Genomic DNA, 20,249 nt, shown 5'->3' with positions numbered 1-20,249 from the left:
CAGTTAACCACAACAAATGGGGGGGGTTATAGCGGATAGGGCTTCTGTGGAAATGGTGAACGTTAGGTGTGGGTGACAGCATAATGGGCTTCAAATCAAGACCGATCAGACTTGAACTCATGAGGTCTGTACAGTAGCAGTTTTAGTTGAGGTAGAAAAAGAACATGACATGCTCTGTAGGTGTTGACTAATGTGGGTAACATTATTCACAAATGAATACATACCAAACAAAATGGAGTGTCTCTGATTTACATACAGAATAATACGAAATGCTCTGAGACCGGGTTGGTAGCTGATAGCCTATCATATTACAAAACACTGTATTCCACTTTGGGACCAGGATGTCCATCTGCCTTTTACTCATCTAACCAGACCAAGAAAGAATGTAACATCCCATTTAGAAGGAAAAGTCAGTTTGGTTAGTTCTCATTGGAAGGAGCATATCCAACATAAATGGCAACAGTAGGATTTTGTTTTATTTAACATTTGTTTAATTAGGCATTAATTATGTATAAAACCTTCAGAATCTAAAAAAAGAAAGCAATACTATAATTTGTGCAAGATGTTCGTTGCCCTTTCTAACAAAATCGAAACTAGAGTGTGTGCTTATCACCATGTATACCATTTTTAAACCGATGGGTGTGAAAATATGTATCATTTCTTACGTCTATATGATCCATAAAAATGTTCACATAGGCAAGTTCATGCATTCTGTATTGAGTAAAATAAGCTATCAAATTAATTATCGGATAAGCAAAAAAAACACTAATAACTTACCTTTTTACATCCAAAAGATTAAGATATTAGCCCTGAAACTTTCAACGTGGAAACAAAATACAGAAAGCGATGATCACACTTCCTATTTAGGAAGTTCTTGCCTCTCAACGACGCTTTGAAGAGTAATTCTCAAACCATGTGATGTCATGGGGCAGTCGCCTGAGGGGATTTAGGGTTCGACTTCTCACTGATAATCACCACTTAGGTAGACAGAGCTCCCGTTAAATATCAACATGCAACAGGTAATTAGTACTATTAGAATGACAGCGACACAGTGGAAGGGCAGCATGGACATCAGAAGACTTGTGCGCCACACATAATCTGTAACTATGACAACGCCTGGGCAAGGAGGTACACGGTGCCGTCCAAAGGGTGTCCAGGACATGGGCTCGATTTTTGTCCCGCTACAAATGAAACACTACATTTGTAACTCTCAATTCTGCAGTCTACTTGGATCAACACTAGCTTTAGTTTTTGGTGCACTCATATATAGAATAATAAACCAGACTTCGCTTACAACCTTTTATTAACATTTAATAGAAATGGTTGCTTATTTGAAAGGAATATTTAAATATTTTACAAGAACTCCTCATCTCACAAATGCCACCTTATGGTTCAAAATGTAAATAAACTGTTAAAAAGTCTGAAAATCTATTATGATACAATCTATACAAAGTGGCAGTTCACAAAATAAGAACAAGACTCATCTATGATATAAAACCATCACAGTAAGAGTTCCAACTGTATATTTGCTATTTGAAGCCTTAGACATAAATTTTTCTGGGTCATTTTCCCGGCCCGGTCCCTTGAATCTTCTGGAGCAGGTATTCCATCTGGAGGTTCAGGTTGGGCTGTCCCTTCTTCGTCTTTTTGCTCAGCATCTGAAATGTCTCCATTTTCTTCTGTTTGTACTTCTTGATAGCTTCTTCTTTCTGCTCCTTGTTCTTCAAAAACTCCTATATGGAGGAAGAAAATACCACTCGTTGAGAACAGTCAACGCTTTTGACCTACGATAGTACTTTTCTGAGGGCTTTAATTGAGAATGTGAAAAACTATACCTCTTTCTTATTCTTCTGCTTTTCTTTAACACTTTCAAACTCCTCTTTTGTTTTCTGATAGGAAGTCTTCCTCAGCATTTTCTTTTTACTCCGGTTACTCATGGGTAGACTGGAACACAACGACACATTAACATGTTGCATTGTCTTTTACTCCGGTTACTCCGGTTACTCATGGGTAGGTTACTCATGGGTAGACTGGAACACAACGACACATTAACATGTTGCATTGTCTTTTTACTCCGGTTACTCATGGGTAGACTGGAACACAACGACACATTAACATGTTGCATTGTCTTTTTACTCCGGTTACTCATGGGTAGACTGGAACACAACGACACATTAACATGTTGCATTGTCTTTTTACTCCGGTTACTCATGGGTAGACTGGAACACAACGACACATTAACATGTTGCATTGTCTTTTTACTCCGGTTACTCATGGGTAGACTGGAACACAACGACACATTAACATGTTGCATTGTCTTTTTACTCCGGTTACTCATGTTGTAGACTGGAACACAACGACACATTAACATGTTGCATTGTCTTTTACTCCGGTTACTCATGGGTAGACTGGAACACAACGACACATTAACATGTTGCATTGTCTTTTTACTCCGGTTACTCATGGGTAGACTGGAACACAACGACACATTAACATGTTGCATTGTCTTTTTACTCCGGTTACTCATGGGTAGACTGGAACACAACGACACATTAACATGTTGCATTGTCTTTTACTCCGGTTACTCATGGGTAGACTGGAACACAACAACACATTAACATGTTGCATTGTCTTTTTACTCCGGTTACTCATGGGTAGACTGGAACACAACGACACATTAACATGTTGCATTGTCTTTTTACTCCGGTTACTCATGGGTAGACTGGAACACAACGACACATTAACATGTTGCATTGTAACTCCTTCAAGTGGTTGGCCTTGACTGCAACCACATTTCGCACAAAGCATTGCCACACTTCACTGACAGCAATTACATTTCACACAGTACAGTGCAAATGGATAATGCATTTACATTTTTTTTGCACAAACTGCTTTACTCCAAACCAGATTAGCAAATTGTATGGTCACATACACATATTTGGCAGATGTTATTGCGGGTGTAGCGAAATGCTTGTGTTCCTAACTCCTACAGTGCAGTAGTATCTAACAAGTCACAGCAATACACACAAATCTAAAAGCAAAATAATGGAACTAAGAAATATATCAATATTAAGACAAGCAATGTCAGAGTGGCGTTGACTAAAATACAGTAGAATAGAATACAATATATACAAATGAAATGAGTAAAGCAGTATGCAAACATATAAGTGACTACCTGTCATTCTTTGAGGCCGCAACTGCTGGAGTGGGCTGTGGGGCAGAGTCAGTCTTGTCAGAGGAGATGTCCTCTGCAGGGTCTATGGCTGTAGCTAGGTCCGTGGGGGCTTCCTTCACAGCCATGGGAGCTGCTTCCTCCTCTACTGGACCACCACCGCCAGCCATCCTAGCTTTGGTTCTGTTGATTCTGTTCGTCTTAACCTCATTCCTCAGTTTCTCGGCCTCAGCCTCGTAGAGATGCCTCAGATGTTCGGGGTACTGTTCTGTATATTGGGTTTTGACCTCTGTGTTCTTCCTCCTCTCCTTCCGTAGCAGTTTGTTGTATTCATGTTTCACTTTCTCCTTCCTTTTGAAGGCAAAGCCCTGGCCTAAGGAATGAGAGATGTTTATGGTTCAAGCATGAATGTATATCTGCAAAAACACTGTTTGTTAACTTACACAAACATTTAGCCACCCATGTAGCTAAATTCGTTTATTAGCTAATTGATCAAGGGGGGGGGGGGTCTTCATAGATTAATCAGGACCTTTATAGATTCCCCACTTCTACAGTTGGAAGGTCTAGTTATCCTTGCACTCTACATATTGAATGATTTCATTTTATACAATATACATTAACTGCAATTCTAAACACACTTTAGATAGCTAGATAGACTAGCTTAGCCTGGTTGCCGTCTCTGTTCAGCTAACTATTATATTCCAGTGGGAAGTTAGCTAGCTAAAGTGACTGGAACTCAGACTATGGCTAGCTAGCACTGGCAAGCGAGCTGAGCTACCTTCTCCAATACTGCCGTCGAATACTTTGTGCTCAGAGACCCACTTCTTCTTGCCCCCTGGTCGATTGTAGGGTTGGTTTCTATTGGCACGTTTTCCGTCAAATGTGCCCTTTGTCTTCATTTTCTGCTGTGCTGGTGGTGCCATTTCACTCAATTTTAGCAAAATATCGCACGTGTCATGTGTTTACGTCGCATGTGCTTTTCGTCGCATTGTTATGACGTATGTGGTGGTCTCAGAAAGACATGACAAATCCATCCACGAGCAATCGACCACGAGGGACGTCATTTGTGTTGGTGCGTAAGTAAGGATAGCGTCCGTAGAACTCAATGTACTTCGGTACACCCAACATGGCTGCCACATACGTGCTATGTAAATCATCGTCGTTCAGTTGCAACTAGTTATTCCTGATTATACTGTAAAGAGGGGAGTCATTCTTGGACCTGCTGTAAACAGGTCTTGGTTAGAGTTTTTATTCAATGGCATATTCCATTCATTCTCTGGAAGCGATTCAGAAAAAAATAGATGCTGTTAAACTCTTCCTCTCTGTTTCACTGAGCATCGCCAATGCCCACACTGTGGATTTCTACACTTGCGATGTATGGGACCAGTTCATGGCTGTGCCACCCGTGGAGGTCTTGACAGAGATCACTTTGAATGGTGACCACAAGAGGGCGCCAGAACACTACTTAAATCATGGCAGTGGTACCAGTAAGTGTTATTTTTTCGACGGTTCATTGACAAATATGAAATGTTTAATATGTAATTGTTATTACACGGTTGTAATATTTATCAAAGTCAAAATGTTGAATAAAATAAACAAAGGACAACTTATGTTTATTTTCTTTTTTACTCTCGAAAAGCCAAGAAGATCACCTTTGGTTTCTGTGATGATAGTAAGCGCCTGGTGGATGTAGCTGAGCTCTTGGAGGCTGCCTATGCCCACTCCCTGCCTGGCCTCGGGGTCTGTGTGGGCCGCACAGAGCTACTGCAATCCCTCAGACACACTGACAACGCTCAACCCCTGGAGGAAGGTACAAAAGAAGGGACACTATCCTAACCTATCCTAAGAATAACTAAAGGGGAAATGTTTGTTTTAGTCTAAGGCCTTGGTTCTGTCATTGTAACACACTGTCATTAGTGTCACTGATATAGAAATATAATTCTAGTAATTCTATGGTTTGGTCACAGGTCTCTCAATAGCAATGCACAGATAGTGTACAGTTCTGCCATCCATGCAAGGATTCACTGACATTGCACATGTGTGTCCATTGACAGTTCCAGCTGCTGTGGTGGAGAGTGATGAGTTTATGAACTCCAAGAAGTCCCACGAGGTGCAGGCCATGTCAGAGGTGGTGAACAGCCTAGCCCAGCGCTGCCGGGTCAAACAGGTGAAGGACACAACCGGGTCTCATTTTAGCAGGCACAAAACAAGAAAACACTCAAACAGACTGAGGTACCTTCTGATATTGTCGGATAAGAAACTCAGTTTTCTTTTTAAAACGTTAATGTTTTGCTACCGTGTGCCCTGGCCCTGACCACAACAGTGTTCTTCAATCCTGCGCCTGCGTACCTACAAGGTGTACCTGCAGGCTTTTCTTCCGGCCTTACACACCCGACTCAACTTATCAAGGGCGTGATGATTAGTTGATGAATTAAACAGTGGTGGGCTAGAACGAAAGCCTGCACACCCTATGAGTAGTGCTTGAACGACATCGACGGGACTACATTATTTTCTGACCCATCACAATAAATCTTTGTCTCCCAGGTGATTGATGTGGGCTCGGGGAAAGGTTACCTGTGCTCCTTCCTGTCGCTGCAGTACGGCCTCCAGGTGTACGGCATCGACTCGTCCAGCGTCAACACGCACGGCGCCCAGGAGAGGAACAGGAAGCTCAAGAAGTACTCCCGGGCCTACCAGAGGCACAGCAAAGCCAATAGAACTCCGACAGTGATGCCCCCCTCAGGCCAGGAGGACTTGGAGGATATTGCACCCGGTGAGAGAGCGAGAGGGGATATGGTTAAGACGAGTGGGGATGCAGAGAAGGGGAAGGGGAGAAGAGATGGGGAGGCACAGACCAACACAACAGGGTTAACAGATCGGAATGAGGAAGATGCAATGACATCACTTACCTCCGCCATTTTGTTAGAGGACAATTCCCTTCCAGAGTCGGACCAAAGTGACCCAGCCTCAGCTCCAGAGGATCCTTTTCTCAGTGCCCTGTGTGTGGGCATGGTGGAGCCCACCTCCCCCGGGTTCCCCCAGTGAGTTGAGCCTGGAGGAGAGGGAGAGGAGGAAGAGGGAGAACCTGGAGAGGAAGGCCAGGAGCTGGGTTAACAGTGGTGGCATGGGCAGCGGCATGCTGTACTCACCTCTGACCTCCTACGTTACCGCGGAGACGGAGCTCAAGGAAATTATTGGGGAGTTAGAGGTAGGTAACACTCACTGTCGACCAATAAGACAATGGCAAAACCATGGTCTTTTGAATGCAAATGTCACCAACTGCGGTTGTGTGGCAATTCATTCATTTAGATAGCTTAAGTCTCTAAGATTCATATTCATATTCACACCATAGTACAAACACATTCAAGTAGACATTTTCTTTCAAATGTGTGCTTGTGTCAATGTGCCTATAATATAATTGTATGATTACTCATTCCAGCTCTGCATCACATTGCTAATGTAGGCCTGTTTCAGTGCTGAGGCCGCTCTCTCCCTGTTTTCCAAACACAGGATGCGGTCATGGTTGGTCTGCACACGTGTGGAGACCTGGCGCCCAGCACCCTGCGCATGTTTGTGGCCAAACGGGAGCTCCTCTCCGTCTGCAGCGTTGGCTGCTGCTACCACCTTCTCTCTGAGGAGTTTGATCCCACCAGACAAGGTAATTACATGGCCAGGGGGATAGTAAAGGTTGGCATACAGTGAGTGTGAATGTGTGTGAGAGTGTGTGAGAGTGTGTGAGAGAGTGTGTGTGAGAGTGTGTGAGAGAGTGTGTGAGAGTGTGTGAGAGTGTGTGTGAGAGTGTGTGAGTGTGTTTAGAAGAATAGGTTATTATTAATATGTTTTACTTATTCTTTGGTCAGTGTATGTTTTCCACCACTCAACCCTTATTGTGGGTCGCAACTCAAATGACACCTCAATTGGTGGGTCACGAAGCAAAATAGTTTGGGAACCCTGGACTTCATGACTTGACTTAAACCCCTTTGCTCTTTGAGGAGCATAGATCATTCCCAAAGTTCCTCCAGTGGGAATGGACTAGATACTGTAGGTTAGAATGACTGTGTCTCTCCCCTATCAAGTCGGTTCAGATCAGTCAGAGGGACAGAGAAAGGAGGCAGGGACAGTGGACTTACCATCTAATTACCAACCTGGTGTACAGAGAGGCTTTAGTGTGTTTCCCCAAGAGAAAGGCCTCGATTTCATTCATTCATTAGCTACACACAGTATGCAATACATCCACACACACACACACGCACGCACGCGCGCAGGCAGGGAGACACAGACACCAGCAAACAGACCCACCCTCCTCCGCCCTTAGAGAACATATGGTTTCCATTGTGGAAATCACACACACACACAACGCACACTAGATTCGGTTAGCTAAGAAGAGACACGCGAATTGCAAATGTGATATCTTTGACGCTAATGCAGGCAGGGAGACACAGACACCAGCAAACAGACCCACCCTCCTCCGCCCCTTAGAGAACATATGGTTTCCATTGTGGAAATCTCAAGCAGAGCCAAACTCTTACTTAGGACTACAGACTGCAACTGCCCCCTGTCCCCCACTAGGAGACCTGCAACCTGTCCACAGACATCCCCCAGTTTTTATGCTAATCATAATTCTGTCACCATGCAGTGTCTACTTTGTCACTCTCACCAGCCCAAGGGAAGCATCATTCTCTCACAAGCCAAATATGAAGTAGCATAAACACTGATGTGGTTTGATGAGTTGGGTACACAGCCAACTTGCGCTATCTCTAGATATAAAGACCCATAGGGCTTAGCTAAGAAGAGACTGTTAGAATCATTGAATGGATTTATCTACTCTCAGGATAACAGTTTAGAGGATTGCAAATGTGATATCTTTGACCTGCTAATGTTCAGGTGTTGAATTGGATATGATTTATCCAGCATGTATTCTGACACTTCTATACTACAGAATATAAAGCCCATGGGCTATATTTATATTCCAATCAAAGACACTTAATCCATCTACCTACACAGAAAAAAGACCCATCATTAAGTCATCATTCTAAATGTACAATACACTAAAAGACCCATAGGGCTATCTAATATAAAAGACCCATAGGGCTATATAGTATAGAAAACACTATCTACTCTACACAGAATATAAAGACCCATAGGGCTATATAGTATAGAAAACACTATCTACTCTACACAGAATATAAAGACCCATAGGGCTATATAGTATAGAAAACACTATCTACTCTACACAGAATATAAAGACCCATAGGGCTATATAGTATAGAAAACACTATCTACTCTACACAGAATATAAAGACCCATAGGGCTATATAGTATAGAAAACACTATCTACTCTACACAGAATATAAAGACCCATAGGGCTATATAGTATAGAAAACACTATCTACTCTACACAGAATATAAAGACCCATAGGGCTATATAGTATAGAAAACACTATCTACTTTATAAAGACCCATAGGGCTATATAGTATAGAAAACACTATCTACAACACTATCTACTCTACACAGAATATAAAGACCCATAGGGCTATTAGTATAGAAAACACTATCTACTTATAAACTGGGTATATAGTTAGAAAACACTGAATGCTGATTGGAAAACACTGAAATAAAGACCGTGGTATATAGTAGACCATATACCACGGGTATGACAAAACATTTATTTTAGAAAACACTACTGCTCTAATTAAAGACGTTGTTAACCAGTTTTTAACAGAATAGCAATAAGGCACCTCGGGTGTTTAGGGATTTATAGAAAATATACCACGGATAATGGCTGTGTCCCGGATAGGGCTAGCACTCGGCATTGCGCCGTGGGCGTAAGAAAACACTATCTACTACTATAGCCGTGGGCTATATTGGCCACTATACCACACCCCTCGGGCCTTATTGCTTAAGTCTACATTCCTCTTTAACCTAGAAGACTCAATATCATGTGGTTCTTTTCTCCCTGTCATAGCTAGATATACATTTAGCTTCAGCTGTGATGGGTTAGAATGTTAGCTCCAGTTGCTCCTGGGTATGTTTGCTGATTCACTGCTCCCCACTTTATGAGGTATGAAACCTGGAATCCTCTCTGTGTGTGATGACAACCGCTGTGTGCTTTTAACAGTGATTCGGCACTGTGGCGTGGTGAGCTGCTTCCTATCACGCTGTCCCTCTTAACACTGCAACCCCTGACCTGTGACTCGCCACTCTGTTGGGTCCGCCAGTAATGACATCACAGCGTTTTGATTGAAAACACTTGAATTGTGCCAGACGTCCTTGAATGCTTCTCGCTCCTTCTTCCTCTCTCTCTCGCTGTCCCGACCTTCCAAAGAATTCTGGGATGCGGGCCAAACCCTGCAGTGTACTTCCTCACCCTAAAAGATGGGAACCCAAACCACTAAATGAGCTCAAGACTATAGAAGTGTGGAGGTCCTTAGCTAAGTCGTATAGGAAACATCCATTCAATTGTGTCGTATGGAACGAGAGCCACTGGACTGCACCATTCGTCATAGTCATTCAGTCTGGTGGATTTAGCCGAGTGCGAGACCCATCATCTGATCTGAAGTCAGCTTCCCTTAACATAAACTGGCCTTGGACCAGTCCTTAGAAGGGCGTGAAGTAAGCGTGCCGCAGAGCCCTAGAGCCACTGTCTCCTTCTTCCTGACAGTTGGGAACTAACAGATGCCTCGTCGCACGCTACAATATTAGAAACGTGTGTGTGTGTGAAGCCACTGGAGCACTGCACCATGTGTGTGTGTGTGTGTGTGTGTGTGTGTGTGTGTGTGTGTGTGTGCGTGCGTGCGTGCGTGCGTGCGTGTGTGTGTGTGCGTGCGTGCGTGCCCAGGGAAGGGGGCGAGCAGGGCTTGGCCCTCGAGATGTGGTCAGTTCAGTGTGGCTGAGATAAGGCTAGCGTGCTAGCAAAATGTAAACACTCCACAACGTATACTGTAAGCTAGCCTTCAAACTCTAGCAAAGCCTGTCTGCTCCAATTGACTCTGACCAGGACTGCCTCTGCTAATACCACTACCATGTGTTCAACAGGAGTGGAGTCAAAGAGCAATGTGGCTAAGGGGTTAGCGACACCCGCGCTCTCGGGTTTTTCGAGTTTGAATCTTCAAAGCTAGTTTGGGAAGGCTCTGAATAGCATTAATGTTTCACTTCATTCTCTCTCCCTTTGGACTTTTGTTGGTGGCCTGTCAACTACCATAGTCACACTTTCCTATAGTGTTAAATACACGGGGCAGTTCTGACACAGCTGGTGTTAAAGTGTGTGTGTTTGTTTGTTTGTTTGTTTCAGAGTGTCCAAGCAGCAGTGTGTGTGGTTTCCCCCTGAGTGGCTACCTGAGGGAGCAGTCCTGGTTCTGTGGCAGAAATGCCAGGATGTCAGCGTGTCTGGTGAGCCTGACTCACCTTAGGTGACAGATATTTAGCCAACTGTCATTTCATATATATATACTGCTCAAAAAAATAAAGGGAACACTAAACTAACACATCCTAGATCTGAATTAATGAAATATTCTTATTAAATACTTTTTTCTTTACATAGTTGAATGTGCTGACAACAAAATCACACAAAAATCTTCAATGGAAATCAAATGTATCAACCCATGGAAGTCTGGATTTGGAGTCACACTCAAAATTAAAGTGGAAAACCACACTACAGACTAATCCAACTTTGATGTAATGTCCTTAAAACAAGTCAAAATGAGGCTCAGTAGTGTGTGGCCTCCACGTGCCTGTATGACCTCCCTACAATGCCTGGGCATGCTCCTGATGAGGTGGTCTCCTGAGGGATCTCCTCCAAGACCTGGACTAAAGCATCCACCAACTCCTGGACAGTCTGTGGTGCGAGACATGATGTCCCAGATGTGCTCAATTGGATTCAGGTCTGGGGAACGGGCGGGCCAGTCCATAGCATCAATGCCTTCCTCTTGCAGGAACTGCTGACACACTCCAGCCACATTAGGTCTAGCATCGTCTTGCATTAGGAGGAAACCAGGGCCAACCGCACCAGCATATGGTCTCACAAGGGGTCTGAGGATCTCTGTCACGTCTGTCACATGTGCTCAGTGTGAAGCTGCTTTCATCTGTGAAGAGCACAGGGCGCCAGTGGCGATTTTGCCAATCTTGGTGTTCTCTGGCAAATGCCAAACGTCCTGCACGGTGTTGGGCTGTAAGCACAACCCCCACCTGTGGACGTCGGGCCCTCATACCACCCTCATGGAGTCTGTTTCTGACTGTTTGCGCAGACACATGCACATTTGTGGCCTGCTGGAGTTAATTTTGCAGGGCTCTGGCAGTGCTCCTCCTGCTCCTCCTTGCACAAGGGCGGAGGTAGTGGTCCTGCTGCTGGGTTGTTGCCCTCCTACGGCCTCCTCCACGTCTCCTGATGCACTGGCCTGTCTCCTGGTAGCCCCTCCATGCTCTGGACACTACGCTGACAGACACAGCAAACCTTCTTGCCACAGCTTGCATTGATGTACCATCCTGGATGAGCTGCACTACCTGAGCCACTTGTGTGGGTTGTAGACTCCGACTCATGCTACCACTAGAGTGAAAGCACCGCCAGCATTCGAAAGTGACCAAAACATCAGCCAGGAAGCATAGGAACTGAGAAGTTGGTCTGTGGTCACCACCTGCAGAACCACTCCTTTATTGGGGGTGTCTTGCTAATTGCCTATAATTTCCACCTGTTGTCTATTCCATTTGCACAACAGCATGTGCAATTTATTGTCAATCAGTGTTGCTTCCTAAATGGACAGTTTGATGTCACAGAAGTGTGATTGACTTAGAGTTACATTGTGTTGTTTAAGTGTTCCCTTTATTTTTTTTTTTTTAATAACCACTGAACAGAAATATAAAGGCAACATGTAATGTGTTGGTCCCATGTTTCATGAGCTGAAATATCTCAGATTTTGTACATACTTTTGTTTACATCCCTGTTAGTGACCATTTCTCCTTTGCCAAGATAATCCATCCACCTGACAGGTGTGACATATCAAGAATCTTATTAAACAGCATGATCATTACACAGGTGCACCTTGTGCTGAGGACAATAAAAGGCCACTCTAATATCTGCAGTTTTGTCACACAACACAATGCCACTGATGTCTGAAGTTGAGGGAGCGTGCAATTGGCATGCTGACTGCAGGAATGTCCACCAGAGCTGTTGCCAGAGAATTTAACGTTAATTTCTCTACCATAATCCGCCTCCAACGTCGTTCTAGAGAATTTGACAGTACGTCCAACCGGCCTCACAACTGCAGACCACATGTATGGCGTTGCATATGTGAGCTAATGGGTTTGCTAATGTCAACATTGTGAACAGAGTGCCCCATGGTGGCAGTGGGGTTATGGTAAGGGCAGGCATAAGCTATGGGCAACAAACACAATTTCATTTTATCAATGGCAATTTGAATACACAGAGATATCATGATGAGATCCTGAGGCCCATTGGTGTACCATTCATCCGCCACCATCACCTCATGTTTCAGCATGATAATGTGTGTCGCAAGGATCTGTACACAATTCCTGGAAGCTGACAATTTCCCAGTTCTGGCCTGCATACTCACCAGATATGTCACCCATTGAGCATGTTTGGGATGCTCTGGATTGATGTGTACGACAGCGTGTTCCTGTTCCCGCCAAAATCCAGCAACTTCGCACATCCATTGAAGAGGAGTGGGACAACATTCCACAGGCCACAATTAACAGCCTGATCAACTCTATGTGAAGGAGATGTGTCGCGCTGTATGAGGCAAATGGTCACACCACATACTGACTGGTTTTGTAATCCAAAGCCCTACTTTGTTTTGAAGGTATCTGTAACCAACAGATGCATGTCTGTATTCCCAGTCATGTGAAATCCATAGATTAGGGCCTAATTTATTTATTTGAATTGATTTCCTTATATATGAACTGTAACTCAGTAAAATCTTTGAAATTGTTGCATGTTGCATTTTATATTTTTGTTCAGTATATATTTCATGTCAGCAATGCATTCGCTTTAACGCACCATCTGTCAACTAGACAGTATAGTTGAGGGCACTATAAGGTTAGGTTGTGCCACAGTATTGACGTTTTAGTGCCCACAACTGTTCAATGCTGTACAGTTGGTCCTCAATCTGTTATTGTCGTAAGACTAACTACCTGATATCTTCTACCTTTTGAGTACCACATGTTGTAAGAGCAACGTAACGTTTTTAACTCTATTGTGACCCCAGGGAGAGTCCATTCATGGGGTCCTAATAAATACTGAATACTTAATAACATTTCACTTTATTTTCTCTTGTTCAGGCTTTGGAGAGAGTTGCCAAGGGCCAAGGGGTAAGTACTATATTCATGTATATCAATACGTTGGACACATTTGGCCAAACTACAGTTCAATGAGTTGTCTGTGTGAGAATGACATCATGCAATCACAGTTCAATGAGTTGTCTGTGTGAGAATGACATCATGCAATCACAGTTCAATGAGTTTTTTGGTTGCTACAAATTTGTGCTCATCAAAGATAATCAAAGCTGATCAATTGAATGATTGCTTCCAGCAACTGGCCACGTGCGTTTCCCAGACGCGACAGATCCTGTTTTCATTTTCTGCGTTCCAGAGCAAGTGGATACGGATGCCTTAGAGCACACTGTTCCCATACTTCTCCAGGGTCTTTCACATACAATAAGGCCTGATTGAGACTTACAATACTATAGATATTTGAGCCGCCGACCTTAGGGTTGCGTCCCAAGTGGCAGCCTATTCCCTATATAGTGCACTACTTTTGACCAGGGCCCATAGGGCTCTGGTCAAAAGTAGTGCACTTTATATGGAATAGGCTGCCACTAGGGAAGTTAGTGTACGGGGTCAAACCCGTTACCCGATACCGCCCGGACCATTCATAAATATTTTTGGGGAATATTAATGTAATCACTAAGGGATGGGATTGCGTGCTTAAACGGCAGCTTGCGTCCAACAACCAGTCTGATTGCACTCAGATCATATGTTGAGTTTGGTATAAGCATTGAGCATTGTCATAAAAACGTTTCCTCCAATGGGTTTTAATACACACCCTAATCACTGGCAGAGAATGAATGAATATCTCAAGAAAATTTAATTTTTTTGTAAGCGAAGACAACATGGGATCTTTGATTATTTTCTGTCTCCACAGATTCAGATGGAGTCACTCTTCTATAGGGCCGTCCTCCATGTGATTCTCAGGGATCACTACAGCTCCTTTAAAAGGTACGTTTGGTCTCCCTGGTTAGGGGACATCCAGAGCAGAAGGCTATGCCAGACTACTGAGAGAGTCCAGGTGCCCCTGTCTTGGGGGTCTGCAGCACCGTTGACAAAACCTGCTAGCTTTTACTCTAGTGGGTTTTTACTGGCCCTCAGTTTATGGTTTGTGGCCACTTTGTAAGAATCTCCACTTTCTCAAATTCATTCAGCGAGGATAGAAAAAACACAGACTTCTGATGTGAAGATACAACAAGACTATTCTCTACCCCTCTAGCTGAAGTTATGGTGAATAGTCATTTTGAACGTTGTAAGGAGCAGCCCACAACGTAAGATCGTCAGACTTCCTGAATGGGTTGTTGACTGCTGCTGGGTAAAGTAGAACAAGTGAAGAGGAATGATTGATCCTGGTGAAAACAGAACAGAGAAATCTACAGTTGGTCTTCTCAGCCCCATAGAGACAGAGGAGGTACCCTCTGTATTACACACACACACACACACACACACACACACACACACACACACACACACACACACACACACACACACACACACACACACACACACACACACACACACACACACACACACACACACACACAAAGACAACCACACACACCACACACACACACACACACACACACACACACACACACACACACACACGATGACAACCTCACACCTCTCACTGACATGTCTATCCCTGTAGCCTACATGACACTGGGTCCCTCGCTGAGTGAAATCAGGATCCCATTAATGGACCTGACCACCTCTCTACTATTGCATGTGTGATGACTGTTTCACTTTGGTTGCCAGGGTGTTGTAGCGTAGCGTAGCAAGGGAGGAGAAATAAGAGAGGGAAGAGGAGAATCGGATGCCTATGACTTAATATACACTGGTAGGCTAATTTCTGCGATGGTGATTTGGGGGTTGAAAGAGCTGTCTTCACGTGTGTGTCGTTGGCAGCGAGAAGCGTGTGGGGAACGTTTACTCCAAGGCCACCTCGTTCGTGGACTACGTCTGGAGAGCCCTCCGGAGGCTGGAGCTGGATGAGTCAAAGGTCAGTGATGGGAGATATCACAATATTAGGGCGTTTTGGGAACAGACGTGGGAATATTCTTCAGAGCAACACATCCTCGGGGGGAATCCCACACTGCTGCTTTGGACACCAGGAAAGCAACCCATAATGGATTTGGGGTAAAAAAATAAAATTAAAAACACAACAATGTATTCTTGGCGTTTGATGTGAAATCCCGTGGAGAGGACAGGCTTTTAGCACAGCTCTGTACAACTGAACTGACAGTAACGATTATCTGTAATGGTACCTGAAATCTCTGTACAGTTGAACGTCTTTGGTTGCTCGAAACCATCTTTGAAACTGACACATGGAATCGAAAGGGCTCTTTAGAAAAGGACAAGTTGTGTAATATGCACCTAGAGTACTGTGTGATCATGGGTACGGCATTGTTAAACAAACAGCGAGTGCAGGGATTAGGGAATATGTCTCAACTGGCTCCCTCGAGTTCTATACATGAGAGATTTGTTGCTCGTAAAGCCTGGGATTAAAAGTGTTCAATGGGTTGTGTGTTACCACTCTCATGTTACTCACCTATCACCTCCACACATGACCCTGCTCTGTCTCTTAACACTTCCCACATTCTTCTCTTCATCCCTCCCTCCCTCTCTCTCCCATCTCTCACTCCTCCATCTCTCTTTCACTACCTCTTGTCTGCCTCCCGCCCTCTCTCCCTCCTTCCTTCCCTCTCTCCCTCCTTCCTTCCCTCTCTCCCTCCTTCCTCTCTCCCTCCTTCCATCCCTCTCTCCCTCCTTCCTTCCCTCTCTCCCTCCTTCCTTCCCTCTCTCCCTCCTTCCTTCCCTCTCTCCCTCCTTCCTTCCCTCTCTCCCTCCTTCCTTCCCTCTCTCCCTCCTTCCTTCCCTCTCTCCCGCCTTCCTTCCCTCTCTACCAGCTCTCTGACAGTGTCATACAGGGTTACCACGACACATACCGACCCAGGATGGTTGAGATGGAGGCCTTTAACATGGTAGGTCCCAACTGGGATACTATAGCACTACTACCTAGAGGAAGTATCATCACTCTGAATGAATGGCTCACACAGGAGCATTGGTTCTCTTTGTCCAGCACTTTCTATTTTGGAGTGATTATTAAGCCTTATTAAACTTGGTTTCCGTTTACACAACTCCCTCAATGACTTGTGTAAACTCTACTCTGTGTAAATCATCTGGCAAAAAAAAGTGATATGTTTACTGTCCTCAGGCTGCTAATGAAACCTAGTTTTGAAATCAGAGGGGTTCTATTTCAATGACATTACAACAGCCCTGCCCTGCTCTGCTTTGATACGGTGCCTAGTTGGATTCCGTTGGATCCCATAGTGTTGAAGTACACGTAACAGAAGTACACTTAAAACTAGTGTTTACTGACCTGCTTCCTGTGTTTACCCAGCTGAAGGTGACTTTGGCTCCCTGCATCGAGGGTCTGATTCTCCTGGACCGCCTCTGCTACCTGAAAGAGCAGGTACAGGAACAGCCTCAACCACAGTGGCACACAACGGACTTAGGATGCATCTCACTAGTCTAATGTGGCTGCCTCTACTTGTCTCCTTCATATGCACTGATCTGAATAGGGATCGGTGAGACTAAAATGGTGGATGTTTACTGGGGATTTGCTTTCACCTGTCCAGTTCCTACAGGTCTGTGCAGATCCCTCCAACCTGTGGTCACACACAGACACACACAAACACAAACACACACTAACCCACACAGACACACACTAACACACACAGACACACACACAGACACACACACACACACACACAGACACACACAGACACACGCAGGCCAGATATAGTGGTCCGGTCCCTATGACTTCAAACGGCCGCTGCGCGACACCAAACATCTCTTTTCCTCATTATCCCATAATTACCCGTGTCTGGTTCCCCATAGCTAAGTAGTGGGTGAAAACATGACCTCAGCCGCCAGTCCAATGGAGGGAACTATTGTTTCTCCCTCCCAGCTACAAACAGAGGAGGTCTGGGTCTGGAATGCACATTGTCTGGCTAATTGCTATAGGGTGTGTTCATTGATTCACAATGTGATAGGACAAAAAGGAGAAGGATTCTTGGAGTGTGGTTTTAGTGGCTTTCACTGCTACACCGTTCAGGCCTGGTCCCAGATCTGTTTGTGCTATATATGCAACATTTACCATAGAAATTGGCTATATAGCACGAACAGATTTGAGACCAGCCAAATACTGTACCTGGTTAGCTGTTCCATTAATGTTTTCTCAGAAGGGATTTTGGATGACATGGTTATGTAGACTATTAGTTGTCTTCAGTCCATCTCTTTATAGTGATACAGTGGTGTGGCCCTTAGAATGGTTGAGCTATTTACTGAATGACTTGGTACGTGTCATTTAAGGCCCCTAAACTCAGCTCCTATAAATGCTGTATGTTTATCCATAGGTCTTGATGATTTGCTTGTCCCAAACATTAAAGGAGCTTTGCGACTCGTTACAATTTCCCCGACGACAGATCACTTAAGTCTGGAGAAATCAGAGAGGATGCCATTAGGGTTGAGTTGCGCTGTGGAGAGTTTGAAGTGTCCCCCTTATTACAGACCAGGGGTGTAACTTCACACCGTTGTACCCCGGCCAAAACTAATGACGTAATCTGTGATTTGAGTGATCGTAATGAGCTATCTAAGGTTGATGCCTTGTACAAAAGTGTTCCCTAACAGGAATATGTCACATAAATGGATTAGAATGCAGATTTTTTTCCAAATTCAACCAAAAGTGTCCAGACTCATCATGACACACACTGTGTGTGAGCATGCATGCATGTGGTGGTCAGTGCAGACTGTTGATTTAGCTTTGTACAAAAGCATAGCTCTCAGTGCAGGCCTACCAATCACATGGTGCCATAATTGGTCAGTATCTGTAAGGTATCAAGCCAGACTGTGTTCAAACATAAAGACAGTATTCAAACATGCTGCTTCCAGCCTGTCAGAGTCCACCTAACACAATATTTGCACAGATGTGACTACTCGGGGGAAACGTTACAAAGATATTTTACAGGAGAGAGAACAGTTCTCATCTGAGGCCCCTCGCGGTGTGGTTCAAAGACAAACTCTGCGGTGTGATGGTGTGTCTTGGGGGGAGGGCTCTTTGACGTTGTTTTCAAACTGTTTTTGTTCTTCTTGTCATTGATGTCTGTTACAGGAAGACGTGGCGTTCTCCACTCTGGTGCAGCTCTTTGATCCTCTGTTGTCGCCGCGCTGTTACGGAGTTGTCGGAGTGAAGGCACCTGGGACGGAGTTGTCAGAGTGAAGGCACCTGGGACGGAGTTGTCAGAGTGAAGGCACCTGGGACGGAGTTGTCAGAGTGAAGGCACCTGGGACGGAGTTGTCGGAGTGAAGGCACCTGGGACGGAGTTGTCGGAGTGAAGGCACCTGGGACGGAGTTGTCGGAGTGAAGGCACCTGGGACGGAGTTGTCGGAGTGAAGGCACCTGGGACGGAGTTGTCGGAGTGAAGGCACCTGGGACGGAGTTGTCGGAGTGAAGGCACCTGGGACGGAGTTGTCGGAGTGAAGGCAACTGGGACGGAGTTGTCGGAGTGAAGGCACCTGGGACGGAGTTGTCAGAGTGAAGGCACCTGGGACGGAGTTGTCAGAGTGAAGGCACCTGGGACGGAGTTGTCAGAGTAAAGGCACCTGGGACGGAGTTGTCAGAGTGAAGGCACCTGGGACGGAGTTGTCAGAGTGAAGGCACCTGGGTCGGAGTTGTCAGAGTGAAGGCACCTGGGTCGGAGTTGTCGGAGTGAAGGGACCTGGGATGGAGTGAAGGGCCCTGGGACGGAGTGAAGGCATCTGGGACGGAGTGAAGGCATCTGGGACGGAGTGAAGGGACCTGGGACGGAGTGAAGGGACCTGGGACGGAGTGAAGGGACCTGGGACGGAGTGAAGGGACCTGGGACGGAGTGAAGGGACCTGGGACGGAGTGAAGGGACCTGGGACAGAGTGAAGGCATCTGGGACGGAGTGAAGGCATCTGGGACGGAGTGAAGGGACCTGGGACGGAGTGAAGGCATCTGGGACGGAGTGAAGGCATCTGGGACGGAGTGAAGGCATCTGGGACGGAGTGAAGGCATCTGGGATGGAGTTGTCAGAGTGAAGGCACCTGGGACGGAGTTGTCGAAGTGAAGGGACCTGGGACGGAGTTGTCGGAGTGAAGGGACCTGGGACGGAGTTGTTGGAGTGAAGGCACCTGGGATGGCATCATAGAGTTCTTGGAGATGGGACAAACTGCATTTCCTGCCATTTGTATGTTTTATTTTATTCAAGGGTTTAATGTGATCATGTACTGCTTACTCAGTCACGTACACATGTGGGAATGGGATCATTGTTTAGTGTTTTCTCTACTTTTGCCTCCTCTGGTTTCTGCCAGTCATGCTGTGCTATGGGCTGTACTATACCATATTGTGTTAATAAATCATTTTTAGAAGATAAAAAAGTTCCTGTAGTGTTTCTGCTCTTTTCCCACCACGGCTGGTCTTGCTCTGAGTGCCTGCCTTAGAGGACCAAACATTAAAACCACATGGTTAAAGCACCTGTAAAAAAACATCTCTCCTTCCCTCCCTCATTTCTCAGCTCTTACCTCTGTCTTTTATTGATTTATTTATACTGAACAAATATACAAATGCAACACGCAAAGATTTCAACGATTTTACTGAGTTACGGTTCATATAAGGAAATCAGTTAATTGAACTAAATAAATTAGTCCATGGATTTCACATGAATGTGGGAGCCAGGCCCAGCAAATCAGAATGTTTTTCCCCACAAAAGGTTT

General features: G+C 45.0%; 2 protein-coding genes across 2 annotated transcripts; one reads left to right on the top strand and one right to left on the bottom strand.

Annotated features, from left to right (window-relative positions):
• Positions 1–1,285: 1,285 nt before the first annotated feature.
• LOC124025028 (thyroid transcription factor 1-associated protein 26 homolog) lies at positions 1,286–4,177 on the bottom strand. The gene is made up of 4 exons (XM_046338729.1): positions 3,951–4,177; positions 3,176–3,545; positions 1,836–1,944; positions 1,286–1,733 (listed from the first exon to the last, which is right to left on the bottom strand). Exons 1-4 carry the CDS (start codon positions 4,093–4,095, stop codon positions 1,563–1,565), a joined length of 795 nt encoding a protein of 264 aa, XP_046194685.1. The 5' UTR covers positions 4,096–4,177; the 3' UTR covers positions 1,286–1,562.
• A 194-nt stretch (positions 4,178–4,371) lies between these two features.
• LOC124025027 (probable methyltransferase-like protein 25) lies at positions 4,372–19,913 on the top strand. Its single transcript, XM_046338728.1, is given in 14 exon segments — positions 4,372–4,659; positions 4,812–4,982; positions 5,227–5,339; positions 5,717–5,945; positions 6,099–6,204; positions 6,206–6,380; positions 6,683–6,830; positions 10,465–10,562; positions 13,464–13,493; positions 14,326–14,399; positions 15,357–15,450; positions 16,358–16,432; positions 16,852–16,923; positions 18,625–19,913. Coding segments are annotated over 14 exon segments (1,725 nt in total). The 5' UTR covers positions 4,372–4,427; the 3' UTR covers positions 18,733–19,913.
• The last annotated feature ends 336 nt before the right edge of the window (positions 19,914–20,249 follow it).

The sequence above is a fragment of the Oncorhynchus gorbuscha genome, unplaced genomic scaffold (assembly GCF_021184085.1).
Source record: "Oncorhynchus gorbuscha isolate QuinsamMale2020 ecotype Even-year unplaced genomic scaffold, OgorEven_v1.0 Un_scaffold_2135, whole genome shotgun sequence".
In the NCBI taxonomy this organism is placed as follows: domain Eukaryota; kingdom Metazoa; phylum Chordata; class Actinopteri; order Salmoniformes; family Salmonidae; genus Oncorhynchus; species Oncorhynchus gorbuscha.
This window is presented reverse-complemented; position numbering and strand designations above follow the sequence as displayed.